At 39.1% G+C, this 16,860-nt stretch overlaps 1 protein-coding gene across 1 annotated transcript in view; it reads right to left on the bottom strand.

Annotated features, from left to right (window-relative positions):
* Positions 1 to 16,860, bottom strand: part of LOC108708421 (AF4/FMR2 family member 3) — a 158,006-nt gene that overhangs the window by 20,748 nt on the left and 120,398 nt on the right. The window contains exons 8-9 of the mRNA XM_018247096.2: positions 5,837 to 5,996; positions 2,234 to 3,226 (exon numbers count right to left, since the gene is read on the bottom strand). Coding sequence (XP_018102585.1) covers positions 2,234 to 3,226; positions 5,837 to 5,996 — 1,153 coding nt within the window. The remainder of the gene's footprint in view (positions 1 to 2,233; positions 3,227 to 5,836; positions 5,997 to 16,860) is intronic.

Here is a 16,860-nt window from a genome sequence, read left to right as displayed (position 1 = left end):
CAGAAAATAAGCTCTGCAATGGCCTTAACTCGTTGTAATGTTGGGATTTCCACCTATTGTTGACTATAGCTCCCAGCACCCCCATCTGGATTCTGGGTTTTATATATATATTTCATGCAGATCAGTCAGTTCAACTAAATCACCAAATGACTGATCTATGGCACATTTTGCAGGATAGGTGGAAGACCAAATAAGCCATTAAATGCCAACAATCCAATATTTTTGCTCCACACATTAAGCAATGATGTGTAAGGTTATAAAATTAGATTAATATTGCCGACAATACCATCCTTGCATGCGGTAGACACACTTGTTTATGAACTAAAAGAAAGTGACAAACACACTTAGAGCTCAAGAAATCCCCTGGGAAAAGGGTTACTATGGATGAACATATCAGCTAGCATACGAAAGTGCATGTTAATCTAGTTGTATTCAAATGATCAAACCAAAAGGCTGCCCTTGAGAGAGCAGTATCGACATTTTCTCATTATACGAACACCTGTATATTCAACTGCTGCTCACTCAGTCAAGACATTATTCACACTGGACAAATGAGCATATTAGGAATAATGTATCTTTCACAGAGACATCTCAATGACATGTAGTGCATTACAATAATGCATAGCTTCCTTTATAGCAAGAAACTGAGAAATGCTATATGAATAAATGCTGAACCTGTTAAAATTTCCAATCTAAGTAGAAAATTCTTAATACCCTCCCTTGTGTAAGAAGGGAATGTCTGAGGGAAGAGACTAAAGTATCTCACACTCCCTTGTGTAAGAAGGACGTGTCTGCCACAGATGTGCACTATAGGAAGGGAGAAAATCATTTCAGGGGAGTACGTATGCTGAATTCTGCCCACATAAAAATTCTGAATCTGGGGGAAAAAAATCTGGGGAAGAGATGGCCAACAGAGCTGCTAATCACTAATGTTTACCTGTGAACAAAATGTTACTAAAATGTTAATTTATTAGGGTTATTAGGGTATAAATTTTGTTCTATGGAACATAGCATTATTCCAAATCCCTAACCACATCTTGGATTCAAAGTTTGCCCAGGAGTAGTAACCAACAGCAAGTAGAAACCAATAAGATTTAAACAGGTGACTAGTAAATCCTACCTGCTGATTGGTTGCTATAGGTTACTGCTCCTGGGCAAACTTTGTGCCTTTTATTACATAACTTTCACGGTCGGCACCCAGAATCCAGAACCAATGCTAGGCTCCCTGGTTTCGGCTCTTACTTCTGCCTTTAAAAGCCGCCTTTCACCTCGGGAGGAGCTCTCGGCTAATTGGATGCCACCAGGTCTTATAAAGAGAGGAGCCAAGCTAAGGGTGCTGAACGAGCAGAGGGGCACAATCGTTAAACAAAAGTCTTTGGGCAGAAGGTCACAGTTCAAGGAATAGACGTAAAGCGTAGTCAAATAGTCCGGGTCGGTGCGGGTAGAATTCAAGCAAAGTCAGACAGGCAAGGGTCAAAGCCGGGAGTACAATCAGAATGGTCAAGACAGGCATGGGTTGGAATACGGATATCAGAATAGTCGGTTTACCAGGTAGAGGTCGGGATCACAGAAATCAGGAAAGTCAGGCAGGCAGGGTCAAAACAGGAATCAGAATACAGGATTACTCAGGATAGCACCCAGGAACTCTCACAAGATGAACCTAACAAAGGGGCAACGATCACAACGCCAAGGTCCCTTTAAATCCTTTTGAAATTCGCGCCACTGTGCGTTGACGCAACAACGCCAGCGTCAATGCGCACATATAACCCAGGAGTGCGCGTCGCACGCGCCCTAGGACCCAGCGGCAGAGGAGGAAGAACTACACGATGTGCGTCCCTGCCTGAGGCGAGTCGGGCGTCCCCGCCAGCCCACTGGACCACCAGGGTGAGTTTTTATTACAATAACCCTGTAAATGCCTTTTTCAGTTCAGTTGTTTTATTCAGTTATTTTCAGATTTCATTACACTCTGTTGTTATAATTGATCCAATAGTTGCTAATATTCCACAAATGCTGCTTGGAAATGTATCAACTAATGGAGCAAATTGTAACAGTTGAGAATCTGCACCTGTATTACTGAGCTGACAGACAGAAACACCAGAGAGACACATTTATGTTTTAACGTCTATTTTTGAACAACCCCTTTATATAAAAATATGAATATGTTTCATAACAACAGTCTGTTAACAACTGCTGTTTATTTCTGTAGGATGAATTTGTACAGAAAAATAAATACCTTGCGTTTCTTTCTGGTTTTCTCCAAAGCTTTCTCTGCTACTGAAGTGAAGCATTTATGAGATGAAGACCTGTGTGTTTCTTTCATACTGTTATTCATGATAAGAGTCTCCTGGGGAAGTTCCACTGGGATTCTTGATAAAAGAGTTAAATCAATCCTAACCCAAAGTGACTTGACCTCATCATTGCCCTTTATTGAAAAGATATTCTCATTCCTGCCAAAAGGAACCAGTACCAGCTCCTTGGCTAAGTCAGTTGTATTGGCAATGCATGGACTGGCCCTACTAATATTATTGCCTCCCAGCTCCTTAAGTCTATGGTTGTTTTCAGTGGCTGGAGTGACTGATGTGTTTGTGGAAAAAGTTGAGATTTCCAGGTCTGTTTCAATGCCAAGATCTGAAGGCTGAGATGAAAACGGGATACATTCTTTGGCTTTGGAAACTGATTTGTTTAGCCCTCGAGTCCTCCTAATTTCACCCCCTAGTTTAGATGTACTGGGTTCTCTTCTGTGGAAACCTCTACTTGTGCACAACAATCTGTTTTTAGGCTGTTCTGTTATTTTATCACCTACAGTTGCTTGGTTTAAGGAAGGATCCTCATACCTATAGCAGTTCAGCTTATCTCCAGTAGATGTCCGTTCTGTCCTCTTTGTTAGTTTTCTGCAAGCAGGTTGCCTCTGAAAAGTGCTTTCTGTTGTAGGAACTGCAACAGCTATTGAAGCAGCTATTTCAATGGAAGCTGATGATTTTAATCCTGTGTCTTTATTATTCCCATGGCCTGTGCAAATACTCCAATGTCTTTTGTCGTCCTTGGTATCCTTAGTATTGTTATGGTTAGATTGGAATATTTGTGACAAATTCTCACTGTTTCCAGCATTCTCCTTTGAACCACCATACGACGGGCAGTGTATATTGCTGAGGATCACGGCTTTGTTGGGATGAACCTTGTTGAGCCACTTATCCAGTTGCCATTTATTTGATGTTGGTTGCTCAGGCTGAAAAAGCAATGTGCAGGGTTAAAATACTGTATTATATAAAAATAGTAAGACTAAACTTCTACTTACTTGTAAAGCCACTCATGGGAATATAACAAAATAATTCCAGAAACTGATAGAACGGTTTGGGAAATAGTTAGTGTCCCTTTTCAACAGACTGGGGAATGAACCTTTTTTTGCAGTCCCAGTTATTCATTCTATAACATATTGAAAGTTAACTTAAATCACCTCTTTAAGGCAGGATTAGCAGTCCTACCATACAAATCACAAGTGTAGCCCATCCTGCATGTCTATTTAGTTCTATTCTGTTAATATAAAAGAGGAAAAATTTCCCTGGTTGTGCCTGTGGAACTTAATCTAATGTTGGACAGAGTCAATGAGGTGTGTAAAATCCCTCCTACTGTAACAAACAACAGCTGCATTTCTTACATTCCTTCCAGTTCTCTATATATCCAGAATCTTGCTCAATCACAACACTGTGCAAGAATCCCAAACCTTACTGAGACTCTACATTGCCTTCTTAGCGCTATAGCCCCCTGAAGGTACAGAAAGGCTTTTTCAACTAAAGAAAAGTCCTACTCATTTAGATGAAGTGTAATGACGTGAGGCAGTAAAGGAATGTACATTAAACAATTATATCTCATGACAGGTTGTTATAAAATCATATTACGTTACTGGAAAAAGCACATATGGCCAAACAGACAGACTTAATAGTTAAGTGGCACATCTCTAGAATAAACCCTAAAGAAATAAACTTGTTATTTAATGAAAGAGTTTTAATTTAAAAAGGAATGGTGCACAAGTGGGCAGCATCCGTTTCTTTTTTTGAAATATATGTACAGACATCTGGAATGAGTCATCTCGATAGGTTGTTCATGCCTCTAGGAAATCACTACTAATGAAAATAATCCTACGTCAAGTAATTAAGTAAGAAAAGGTTAGAGATGCTAGATGAGATGTTTGAGGTTAGAGAAGTAAGGTAAAAAAAAAAAGTCAGTATAGTCTCAGTTATAAGCATTTTTTCTTTTCAAATGTAACCCTTAAGCTTGTTTGCTGCCAAGTTTTTTCAGGATCGTACAAAACTACTTTTCAGCTCTGGATAATTTATGCTTTTTTATGTTCTCCTAACTTTTACGTAATTTTCACAACTTTCCCCTCACCATTTACTGCTCCTTTAACCCCTTCATTGAAACCATCTGGGACTTGTGGATTGTATTGCACAGCTACTTACACGTCTTTACTGTCTCAGGGAAATCACTGTTTCTAATTATATCTTTCACATCTGTGCAATGATCTCCAAGGAGTTTCAGACAACTAAGACAGAGCAGTGATTCATGATTCACAATCTGGGGATGGAAACTATAAAGGGGTTTGTTATGCTACTCAGTCGAAAAAGATAACAGTCTGGATGGTAAATTTCCTGTAAATGTTATATACTGTATAAATAAATGAAAGTGTGGATATTTCTTTGTGCATAAAATATTTCCTTAAATATATTTCCCTCTTTCGCTCTTTCTGTCACGCTCTTCAAATACTCTTCTTCAAAGACAACAATGCGATCAATGCCTATTACCTACATACTGTATAATCATAAAAACTAGGTACACAGTATATGGACCAGGTACAAGTTCATAACTAACAAAACACGTGAATCCAATAACACACATCTTGTTCTAATGTAAGTTCCCATCCCATTATTGAAAAATAGAAATATATTAAAAGCCATCAAGAAGTTCCATAGACATATAAGACAGATTAGAGACTGCTGTGCTGTCTAAGTGATTTTATCCAAGTCATAGATCCCTGACTTCTAATATCCTTACACCTACATTTTAAAATAAGTAGCTAATAATTATTTTTCATTTATATAATACACAAGTTTGAGTGTGGCCACTGAAAATTGCTTAAAAACATCTATTTTACAGGTTATTTGTGGTTCTGTATTTCAGTGTACTAGTTTTTTTTTCTAGAGACGTGAATTAAGGGTATGTGGGGCTGAAGACGAATAACACCTCTGTGGGAAAAACAATGCTTTATCAACAATAAAAAGGGCAACAAACAATTCACAACTGAGATACAGGCATGGTTTACACACTGAGCACCCATCATATCCAAGTTTTCAATAAAGCTCATCCTCTTGCTTTCCTTACTATTTCCTGCCAGTTTTTGCCCAACCCAAGGGTACAGCATCTGGCAAATCATATCAGCTGTGATTGCAGATTTATAAATGAAATCAGTTTTCCATGGCCCATAATGCTTTGTTCTGTGTGTCCCTAATATAGGAACAGAGCAGCAATTAGAAGGGTGCAGTTGTAGGGGACCTTACATTTTTAGCCCTGGGGTGTGCTAACTGAAATCTGTATGCCCCTAGCTAAGATTTAGTTGAGCCTAGCTGTTCCTTAGCTGGGAGTTTGTTGAGCCTGAAGGTTTACTTCTGTGTGTCCCCTAGCTAGGAGTTTGTGGAGCCTGATGACTTGGATTTGTACAACCTCATATTTGACTGATGTTCAGCCCATCCCTAGGGGTTTGTACAGCAGAAGGTTTTGCTGATGTGTATCCCTTACCTATGGGGTTGTACAAGCTGACATTTTGTTGCTGTGTAGCCCTTACCTCTGGGCTAATGTAGCCTGAAGGCTTGCTGCGATCTACCTCGCTGGAACTGCTTTCGCTTTCAGAGTCCGACTCAGAGCTGGTGTCAGATTCACTGGAGCTGCTGCTTGTCAGTGTGGAGACTCCTGAAGCTCTTTTACTGTGATCCTGAACTTTCCCACTGCCAGCAAGAGGAAAAGAAACAATGTTACAACTTCATATTCTGTGTATAAGGTTACAAGACCACCCATTTAAAGGGCCAGTGATGTTAATAAAAATGCTCTCCATATATGAACATAGTGTATCGTTTACAGTAGCATATCTAGAAGTTTCTGGGCCAACAGTATAAAGTAAACATTTGCTAAAAAGGTCAGTTTTGCAAACAGAAAAGGAAAAAGACACATCGGTAAGGACCCTGATGGCACCTCTACACTGCTGGGTTGTAATGTCTCTGATACAATGTGGCATATTATACAAAAAATTATGTAAATGTTGGTTTAAGGGGGCGTGGCCAACTGCTACATGTGAGAGGACGTGTATCGGCTCAGCTCCGTACCTGGGGCACAATAACCCTGAAAAACCCCTGACGCAAACCCGCAAACACGGACCACCAATAACCCAACTGGGAGTCCTTACCGCAGAGACTACTCATGGGGCAGAACCGGGCTCAAAAGCGCGCCTCTGAGGCTGCAACTCGCCTGGAAAAATACGCTCGGGACGGTAAAGCAAACCAAGATGGCATCACAACCTCTAACCACGAGGATGACGAGCTGGATCAAGAGCAAGTGCAACAGGTGACCCTCTTTGATATTATAACTGAGATTAAGAGCACAAAGGAGGCCTGCACTGCATTAATCAACACAAAAACAGACAAGATCAGGCTGGATCTATCCATTATTAGGCAAGACCTCCAGAAGCTGCGCGAGTGCACGACCGTGGCAGAACAAAGGATCAGCGATCTTGAAGACACGTGTGCCCCGCTCCCCCAGGCCCTGCAGAACCTGAATAAAGAAATGGCTACCTGCATACAAAAGACGGATGACTTGGAAAACCGCCTCCGCAGAAACAACATAAGAATGGTCGGGTTTCCAGAAAGAGCGGAGGGCAATTCCTCTGAGGAGTTCGTGACCAACTGGCTGGTGACTACCTTCGATAAAAACAAACTGTCGGCGACCTTTGTGGTGGAACGATCGCACAGGGTCCCCACAAGACCCCCCCAGCCTGGGGCTCCCCCGAGGCCCCTCCTGGCACGCTTGTTAAATGCCATGGACAGAGACACCATATTAAGGCTGGCCCGGGAAAAGAACAACCTACAATACCAGGACTCCAGGATATTTATTTATGCAGACTTCCCATCGGAAGTTCAGAAGATGAGGGCCAAATTCCAGGATGCCAAGCGGAGGCTGAGAGCAGAGAACCTACAGTACGCCATGATGTACCCGGCGAGGCTCCGTGTTACCGCTGAAGGCTCCAACCACTTCTTTATCTCACCCAAGGATCTGAACGACTGGCTCGACTCCCGCAACGCCAAGCCCTGAGACATCCTACGGATGAGGGATCCTCACAGACGGGCATCGTGACGACTCCACAGCACCACCGGTTCAGCACTTTGTTCTTCACTTTTCTTGCCTTTTTTTTACCCCAAATGTTGGTTTAAAATAAATGGTATATGTTTCAAAGCCGTGCCATATTCCTTATGTGTCAATTAAAACCATGCTGTGTGATTGTGGAAATAATGCATTATGAATATCCTGTAAATTATATCCTTATAAATGATGCATAGTGATGTCCTTGGTTATAATCGGAGCTTAGTGATGTCACTTCTGTCACATGACTCACTGAAACTTGTGATATAAATAAAGTACCCCCTGTTGCAAAATATGAGGATATTGGACGTCATCTTGGTGTTCCGTGACCTGTATAAATACATGGTTTGGTTGATGAGGAAAGTGTCCCACAGGCTGAAGTTAAAATCAAAAGGACTTTATTTGGTGCTATTTAAAATAACCAACAGGCATCAGATTACAGATGTACTTCCTACTCTGTGACATTTATGGTCACCAGTATAAAAACATGGTCATGGAACTTCTCAGTAACTTATAATATCCTTATAATTTACAATAGGGGGTACTTTATTAACTACAGTATATAAACAGCTAATCAGTATATTTATACTGGTGTGTATAATGTTTATTTAAGGCTAAAGCTTTAAATGATGCCACTCTAGACATGGCAAAATCAATAAATTCTGTGTAAAAAGGAGTGGAACACAATTCCAGTAGCTTTATAATACATATAGTCAGGCCTGGACTGGCAATCGGTAGGTTTTGGCAAATACCATAGACAGTTATTATTTATTGGCTGTTTGAGCCTCTGTATATTTGTATAAATGTTAGGGCCTTTTTTCAATCTCAGTCAGGACCTGCTTATGATTTTTTCTGTTTCCCATGATGTTAAAGTGTTATAAAAACAGCTTTAAAAATATACCTTTTTGTCAGTATTGCAGATACATTCTATATAATTTCTAGAAAACAGGCTATATTTTGCCTACATTGTAAAATGACCCAAAACACTAAATAAATATTATTGATGGCATAAGGGCACAAAGGATTTTTGTGATTTTTTAATCATTCAGTCCCCCATACGTTTCAGATTATATTTCTGTATATACTCGAGTATAAGCCGACCCGAGTATAAGCCGAGGTACCTAATTTTACCTACGAAAACTGGGAAAACGTATTGACTCGAGTATAAGCCTAGACACAACTAAAGCCCTATCTCTCAGCAGAGCACATTCCGCCAAAGCGACCCCCCCCCCAGCGATCAACCGGACTTCTTTGCAAAGTTGATGGTGACAGAGGATGCTGAAAAACTCTGCTTATACTAGAGTATATACAGTATTATTATTATCAATAATAATAATAAAAGGGGTGGTTCACCAAGTTAGCTTTTAGTATGTTACAGAATGGCTAATTCTAAACAATTTTTTAACTGGCCTTCGCTTTTTTTTTATATATATAGATTTATAATTATTTGCCTTCTAACTCTGTTCAGCTTTCAAATGGGGGTTACTGGCTCCATCTAAAAACAAATGTTCTGTAAGGCTACACATTTAGGGGGTTATTTACTAAACTCCAAATGCAAAAATCACAAAAACATTTGTGATTTTTTTTTTATAAAATCGGACTTTTAAAAAAATCACAAATTTTTCGGAATTGATTAAACTCAGAGGATGGAAAAGTCTGAATCTGAAAATCCTGCCAACAGATCTGTCAAGGTTGCATATAAGTCAATGGGAGAAGTCCCAATGATTTTTTGATGTGCGCTGGTTTTTGGCAATACCTCAAAGTTTTCGGGTTTTCGGGTGAAAAATCAGAAAAAAATTGTGAAAATTGGATGAAAGATCCGAAAAAATTGTGAAAATCATATTTTTCTCGATTTTTTCCCGCAAAAATTTTTTCAGGAAAGTGTTTTAATAAATAAACCCAAAAAACCCGTGCGGATTTGGTCGGAGTTTTTTAAAGAAAATTTTGAGATAAATTCGGACTTTGATAAATAACCCCCTTATTGTTACTGCTACTTTTTATTACTCCATTCTAGTCAGGTCCTCACCTATTCATATTCCAGTCTCTTACTGAAATCAGTGCATGGTTGCTAGGGTAATTTGGAAGCTAGCAACCAGATTGCTGGGATTGCAAACTGGAGAGCAGCTGAATAAAAAGCTAAATAACACAGATAATAAAAAATGAAAAACAATTACAAATTGTCTCAGAATATCACTCCCTATATCATACTAAAATCCACTGAGGCAAACTAGAATCCAAGGAGGGACTTCGAGCCCTGGAGTAAAAGTTCATAGTGTGAAAAGGAAAGGAGAATTTTCCCCAAAAGGTTCCCTTCTGTAAATGGCTTAATAAACTTGAAGCCAATCCTAAAGGAGCATTAGACAGAACGAGAAAATAAAGGACTTTACATGTCTAGGTAGGTGTGTTACCAGGTGAATAAACTAACTTTTAACTAAGTATTGTTATTTAGCTCACAATGGTCCCAAAGTCCCACCTCCAAGTGGTTAGGACACCCACCCTATTAAACAGTAAGGGGCATCATTTTGTTTATATAGGTATTCTGATCTTAGGATTTTTAACAGTAGAACTTGCTAATGTAATTAAAAAATGAACAAGGGACATTTTGAAAATTAGAAATGGCTTCTTTTGAAGAAGCTTTAGTCATCGCTGACACCGAATGAGAGAAAAAAACAGAACCAGGCAGAAAATAAATAATGGTAGGGATTCTGTCTGTAGATCATACTGACTCCTGCCTGAACTGCAGTTAAGATGCAGTGACGCTGACACATACCTTTAGTAAAATATACACGCTTTTCTCTAATCTCATGTTCTGACCTATACTTTGTGTGACATTTTCTCTGTGCCTTATTCATTCACTTCAAGGTGTTTCAAGCCAGCAAGCTCTTTTTCATGCTGGTTTTCATTACATTTCTGTCAGACAGCCCCACAAATGGATTAAGCAGCTTCCCATGCTAGATGAAGCACCCACACTTTCATTATACCCTTACATATGTATAATGTACACTGAAATCTGTTGCATGAAAAGTAGCGTTTTGCTGGATCATCCAAAAAGCTCTGACAGGTACGTTTGAACAAATGATGGTAAAAATGCAGTGGGAAAAAAAAATCACTAAGACAGTTTACAAAGGTACAACTTCTTATTGGAGAACATACTGTATATTTTATTTATATTACTTACTTGATTATCTACCACATTTAATTGGCTATTAATTCAGTTTTATGTTGTTGTCTTACCTTTAACTCATCATATTAACACATACTCTTACCTTTAACTCATACATTCCCCTTCTCTCACTTTCCCACAGTAGTTGTTGTGCCCATTGACAATCCACAATGGCATTATTACTCCCCCCCCCCCAAAAAAGGCTATACCAGGAGAACAGGTGTTAAGAAATCTCACTAACTCAGCTTATATATATATATAATAATATATATATATATATATATATATATATATATATATATATATATATATATATATATATATATTATATATGTTATTACATTTTTACATCCCTTTCCCTGCTTAACAAAACCTTTTTAACCCTTTTGCAACCCTTTTGATTTTTACTAAACTTGATTTTCTATAAGCAGCATGGAATTTAAGTTACTGAATTGATTAAAAAAATATAAAGCACACTTATAAGAGATGCAGCTTGTTGGGCTGCATTCAGTGCAACTCTTCCAGCTAATTTCTCTACAAGTCTCTTTGTTTTTTTACACAAAAAATTATGACACAAAGGTAGAGACATTTTCAATGTGCATCCCCAGCACTTAATGGGCTTGTGAAAATAAACAAAACATTTATTTAAATATTTTAGTTACACCAGGGAACTTTCCTCAAGGCAGTCAAGAGGAACCTTGTTGAGAAAGGAACAGAAACAACAACTTAAAAAGAGACAAGTTCCCCTTTATGAAGACAGCCCAGAGTTCAACCAGAGAAGAACCATCCAAACTGTGTGGAGGTTCTTTTTCATTCTTTTATATCTGCTTGAAGGATTATATACTGGGGAAAGAGAAGAGGCATTGTGACAACAAAGAGAGCAATCATCAGGCCTGGATATGTGGAAAGGCCACCCTGGCCTAGGGTGGCAGAATTTTAGGGCGCAGCATGCTGCCCAACCACACCCACATTGGTTCAGAAACACTGGGGATACACAGGAGATACAATAGTTTAATTTAGTGTGCGCCAATCTCCATTGCTTTGGCCAAAATGAAAATTTGCTTGAATAAAAGTGAGGGGACGGGGGTGACAAATGGCAGCAGGGGTGTGTGCTATGTAAATCCAGCCCTGGTGTTCACAGAGAGCTTTGTGCAGGTTGAAATTGTGGTTACTGCCGGACGGACCTGGGGGAGAACGAGAAAAACCTTATATACTGGAGGAGGAAACAATGAAGAGGGTTTATTGGGGAGAATGCGTGCAATACAATTTATGGGGATTGTGCAGAATCTGATGTTTTTGGGGAAAGAACTAGAGAGTTGTACTTCCTACAGATGGCACCCACAGACCCTCTGGGAGTTCCTTATACAGGCAGGTAGCCTTCTTGCCCTGTGTCCTGCTCAGACCTTCCTAATATTCTCACTACAGGTAAATACCTATATGTGATCTGGACCACTGGAATTAATTTTCTAGCCTGCCTTTTCCTTCCAGAACACTTCAGCTTCCAGGAAAATATAAGCAACACCTTCCTTGAAGCTTACATCTCCCAGTACGTAATGCTGTAAGGAAAAACGTACCTTTTGACACATCAGCATAACTACCGCCCTCTAGTCCCCCTGCCAAAAAATCTGCAGGGCCCTGCTTTTACCCAATCCCAGCATGTCCTTCCACCCGCGAGCCTTGCGTCTCTCTTGTCCCTCTCCCTCCGCCATCTCACGCTGCCCGCAGTGCTTTCAGGAGAGTGGCTGGGGAGGGTTTTTTTCTACTACTCGTGCTGGAATCAGTCAATTAGAGCAGGTGAAAACTGTGACTCACAACATGTGTTTCTTGCAGCTGGAAAATATGTCAGAGTTATTTCTATATTTAGCAATGTATTTGTTAGAAAAAATATTTGAAAAAAACTCAACAAATAGATTTATTATAGAGAATTTTAGAAGATTTTATTATATTAGTGACAGATGCTGTTGACAACCTGTTTAAAAATTCACTCCTTTAATTCACTTTAAGAGTACAGAATATTCACAAGACAAAGCAAATGAATAAGAAAAGGATCTTGAAAGACTTCATACTGCTTTGGTCATTTGCACCTAAATAGGATTGATAAAGCCTACCACAGAGGCATGGCTGCTGTTGCAAGCTCACTTTCATTGGGAGGGAATGTACTTTTAATTCTATAGTGCTATGGAGAAAGACAAATAGACTATCTATTATGGTTTCTAGTGTCATGACCACACTTCTATCTAGTGTCAATCATTTCCAGTAACAAGGTCTTCTGACAATGCACAACCTCAGACTTTTCAATCACAATTTATCCCTCAAGCCAGCACTCTGTCAGACACAATATAACCAACTCCTCAAGAACATGACAATGTTATACATGAAACATCTCTAGTGGTTATTAATTAATACTGTTAATTAAGCTGTGTGACAGTCTTTTAAGGTTTACTTTAGAAACACAGTTTAATCTAACAATACATTTATGAATATCAGCTGCAAGGTTGACTTTACTCATTGTACTCATGGTAAGAATCTGTTCACGAGCTGACCACTGACAGAAGCATGCTAAAATCAATCATGTGCACAAACTGAACTTTCATCTCTGAACTTCCCTGATGCCAGTGGATGCAAATTACATTTTTAAACCACAGTTTAAAATTTGTTTTCCTTAATTCAGTTACATGCACCACAACTTAAGTGCTGTTTACCAAGGCAAATGCAAGTGCAAGTTGGTGTTTTGCTGGTACCAATCACTGTCACTTCTAGCATGGCAGTGCTGCCATGGAAACATCTGATTTATTTGGTGCAAATGTGTTGCATGTGTAGGCACTAGACAACATACAATGGGAGTAGGGATGTGCTGAATCAAGGATTCGGTTCAGGATTCGGCCAGGACTTTTTTTTTAGCAGGATTCGAATTCGATCAAATCCAAGTACCTTGTCGAAATAAATCTGAATCCTTAGGAATTAAAAAATATTTTAACTGCACGTGCAGTGAGCACTTCTATTATTCTATTTTCTATTATTGAGGCATCAATCTCAACTGAGGAAGGCACAACCCTCCACATGGCTGCAATTATACGGGAATTCAGGGAAAACTGAATTGTCTGTAAAAAAAACATGCCAATTTGAGTCCAAAAACTATGCTTTGCTTACTTACTGTGTTCATACATGACCCTTATGCTGTTTTAGCATAAGTATAAAGGAGCATGTATAGATGCAAGTATCTTTGTGAATAGCGCTGCAATATACGCAATTTTTAAGTTAAGCCTCTGTTCATGAATGAACTCTATAGACTCTATATAAGAGCTGCTGCGCATGACATTTTCAGTAGAATCTTTAAATTCACAAGAATGATTTTGCAATTTAGCATCAACTGGGTTTCCATTTGGAGAGTATAAAACACAGTAGCATTAAATTGGGTATGAAGTGATTATTCAGCAGACTGACAGCTGTGTGGGAAAAAGAGTCAAATTTCAATGTATGCTCATCCTAGCTGTCAAGTCTTTGATTGTCTCACCATATAAATGGGCATCAGCAATGTTTTTATTTTTTACCTGCTTGCAAGAAAAATAAAGTGACTCTGGCTTTCATTTAATATTATTTTTTTATTGTTATTTATTTTGGCTTAACTTCTTCTGGGCAGTAACAAGCCTCTATTTAAGGACAAAGTGAACTTGAAAGGGCTTCCTTTATTGTATTCATGAGAAAATGTGCAAGGACTATTATTTGTTTAAAAACTGCTGTCTGTATTTCATTAGTGTAAGCTATGCAACCTTAGTTCTTGGGCAAAAAAGATGCAGCATTTGGTGCACTGCAGCTATTTGTTATATTATTCGTCCAAACACCCCTTATATTAATTTATGCCTCTGCCCCTTCACTATCTTTGTATAAAGCATGAGAAATTTGAGAAATCCAGGATGCACACATTAGTAAGGAACATATTAATCGGTGCTAATTTGTGCATCTCCAGTATCTGGCACGTAGATCACACCTTGATTTTTTGGACTTTTGGACTGGAATGTAGCAAAGCAGGTAAAACATGCATGTTAATTTGTACCAGGCCAAGTCTGCATGACATTGTGGGCCAATCAACATACTGAAGAAAAAGAGTAAGGGAGCGCTCACTGTTCTACGTGCCTTCACGCTGTGCTGCAACGTGTGGGACACGCCTCGTAACGTAAGATCCAAATGAAAATTCAGATGACACGGAGCACTCACGGGTAGGGTTGCCACCTTTTCTGGAGAAAAATACCGGCCTTCCTATATATTTATCTTTTTTCCTTATTAATAACATTCTCATCAACCATCATTTTTACCGGCCAGGCCGGTAAAATACTGGCCAGGTGGCAACCCTACTCACGGGGCTAAAATCACTTGTTTATTAGTAATTCCTATTAAAATCATGGAGCGCACAGACAATACACGCTTGATACGTTTTGTGGGCCAAACCACTCAAATGCGTGGGCCCATGGTGTGCGTCAAGCGTGTATTGTCTGTGCGCACCATGATTTTAATATGAATTACTAATAAACAAGTGATTTTAGCCCGTGAGTGCTCCGTGTCATCAGAATTTTCATTTCAATCAAAATCTACTTTTAAAAAAGTCCCTAAATGTTCATGTGGGCCCTTTTAGATGTTTGCTAAAATGTCCACTCAGGCTTAACTAGACAACTCAACTCCATCAGTGCATGAGACTCTCGCTCCATGTATTGATTACAATGATTCACATTTTTATTTTGCTTGAAGTACAACTGGCAGCCTGTGCCAGTCAATAGAGTTGAACAACATCTAAAGAGCTGAAGGCTAGACATGTATATAGCAAACAAACCCACAGTTCTTCTTAATCACTTTTCTGTGGTGTCTTGGTTTCCTGAATTTCTTGGCTGGATATCACCATATAGCACAAAGGTACAACAGCAACAGAACTCAGATATTCTAGCACTTTGACTTTAATTTCAATCCACAGACTTGTGCAGTGATAATCAATGTTTTTTTGTTTTTTTTGGGGGGGGGGGATATAACATTGCTTCATCAGGAAGGGGTTTGTTTGCCCAAAACCTTGATTTTGACTGCACAAGGCTGAAGACTAGACACCACCACAAACAACTAATGTTCAATTTTTTGGCCAAGTGGCTAAGCTATAAAATAAATATGGGTGGGTCATATCCAATGGATTTGTAAGTGTGAGAGGCTACTGTATCTGGAACACTGTAGTTATAATTCATTTCTAGCATTTTAACGAGTGAAAATATCTAAGCAGACTACAAAAGCTGAAAGACTGAAAGCTTCCTCTGCAAGATATACTGACATAAAACATATATGAATGTGTACCTGTGCCTGGAATGGTAGGAAACAGACTAAGAGATGGGAAAATAAAATCATGTTACATAATATGACAATGAGGTGATATTTTATTGCTCAGTGTATGCATAAATATCTTCAGTCCCTCTTATAGCTTCTTGTGTACTGTCATTTAAAGATAAAATATGCAGCTTGCGCTGCTTAATCGACAGAGCAGGGTCTATGATCAGGGATAGGAGAGAAATGTCGGCAGGTGGCCAAGATAAAAATCTCTGTTCTTCAGCATGATATATATAAAAAGATGCTCTCAGCATTTAAGCATCCGCACAGTATGAAGACAGATTGTACAAGCACCTAGCAAGCTATTTTAATTAACTGAGACTATATTTACTTCTTGTACTCTGTCTACCCAATACAAGCATGGTGTGCTGAGATATATTTATAGGGTCCCAGAATAAACAGGGCATCACATGAACTTCTGACCCTGGTACAGGGGAATGCATATGTTAGGAAAAATATCACCAATGAGGAATGATCCAGGCCCTTCATATTCTGCCGATGCCTCTATGTAAGAGAAGGGAAACTGTTAATACTGGAACATGATGTGACAGACTAAAGACTCTAGAAGAGGAGAGCCACAACTATTGATTTCTGCGATGTATACATTTATCTGCATGAAGTGTCTGGTCAAGCCTACAATATGATCCCAAATGCATCTGTAGTACAATAAGCTAAGGTATTACTGTGTTTAGTCCTTAACTTACTTTCAGGAATGGCAATTAGAAAAGCTATACAATATCTTAATGTTTTGTCTCAGTACCAGCAGATTTTTCTGTTTTATCGTTGCCCTATTCCATAAATACTTTCTTCTGTTCTAGGAATATCCAATGACAGGTCATGTCTGCCCACTAAGAAGCCCCACCAACCACTTTGTCTTTGAAGATTATTACAGGATATTTGACTGACTGGACACCTAGGAGGAACCTACAAAGGTTGAT

This window comes from Xenopus laevis, chromosome 2L (genome assembly GCF_017654675.1).
Source record: "Xenopus laevis strain J_2021 chromosome 2L, Xenopus_laevis_v10.1, whole genome shotgun sequence".
In the NCBI taxonomy this organism is placed as follows: domain Eukaryota; kingdom Metazoa; phylum Chordata; class Amphibia; order Anura; family Pipidae; genus Xenopus; species Xenopus laevis.
This window is presented reverse-complemented; position numbering and strand designations above follow the sequence as displayed.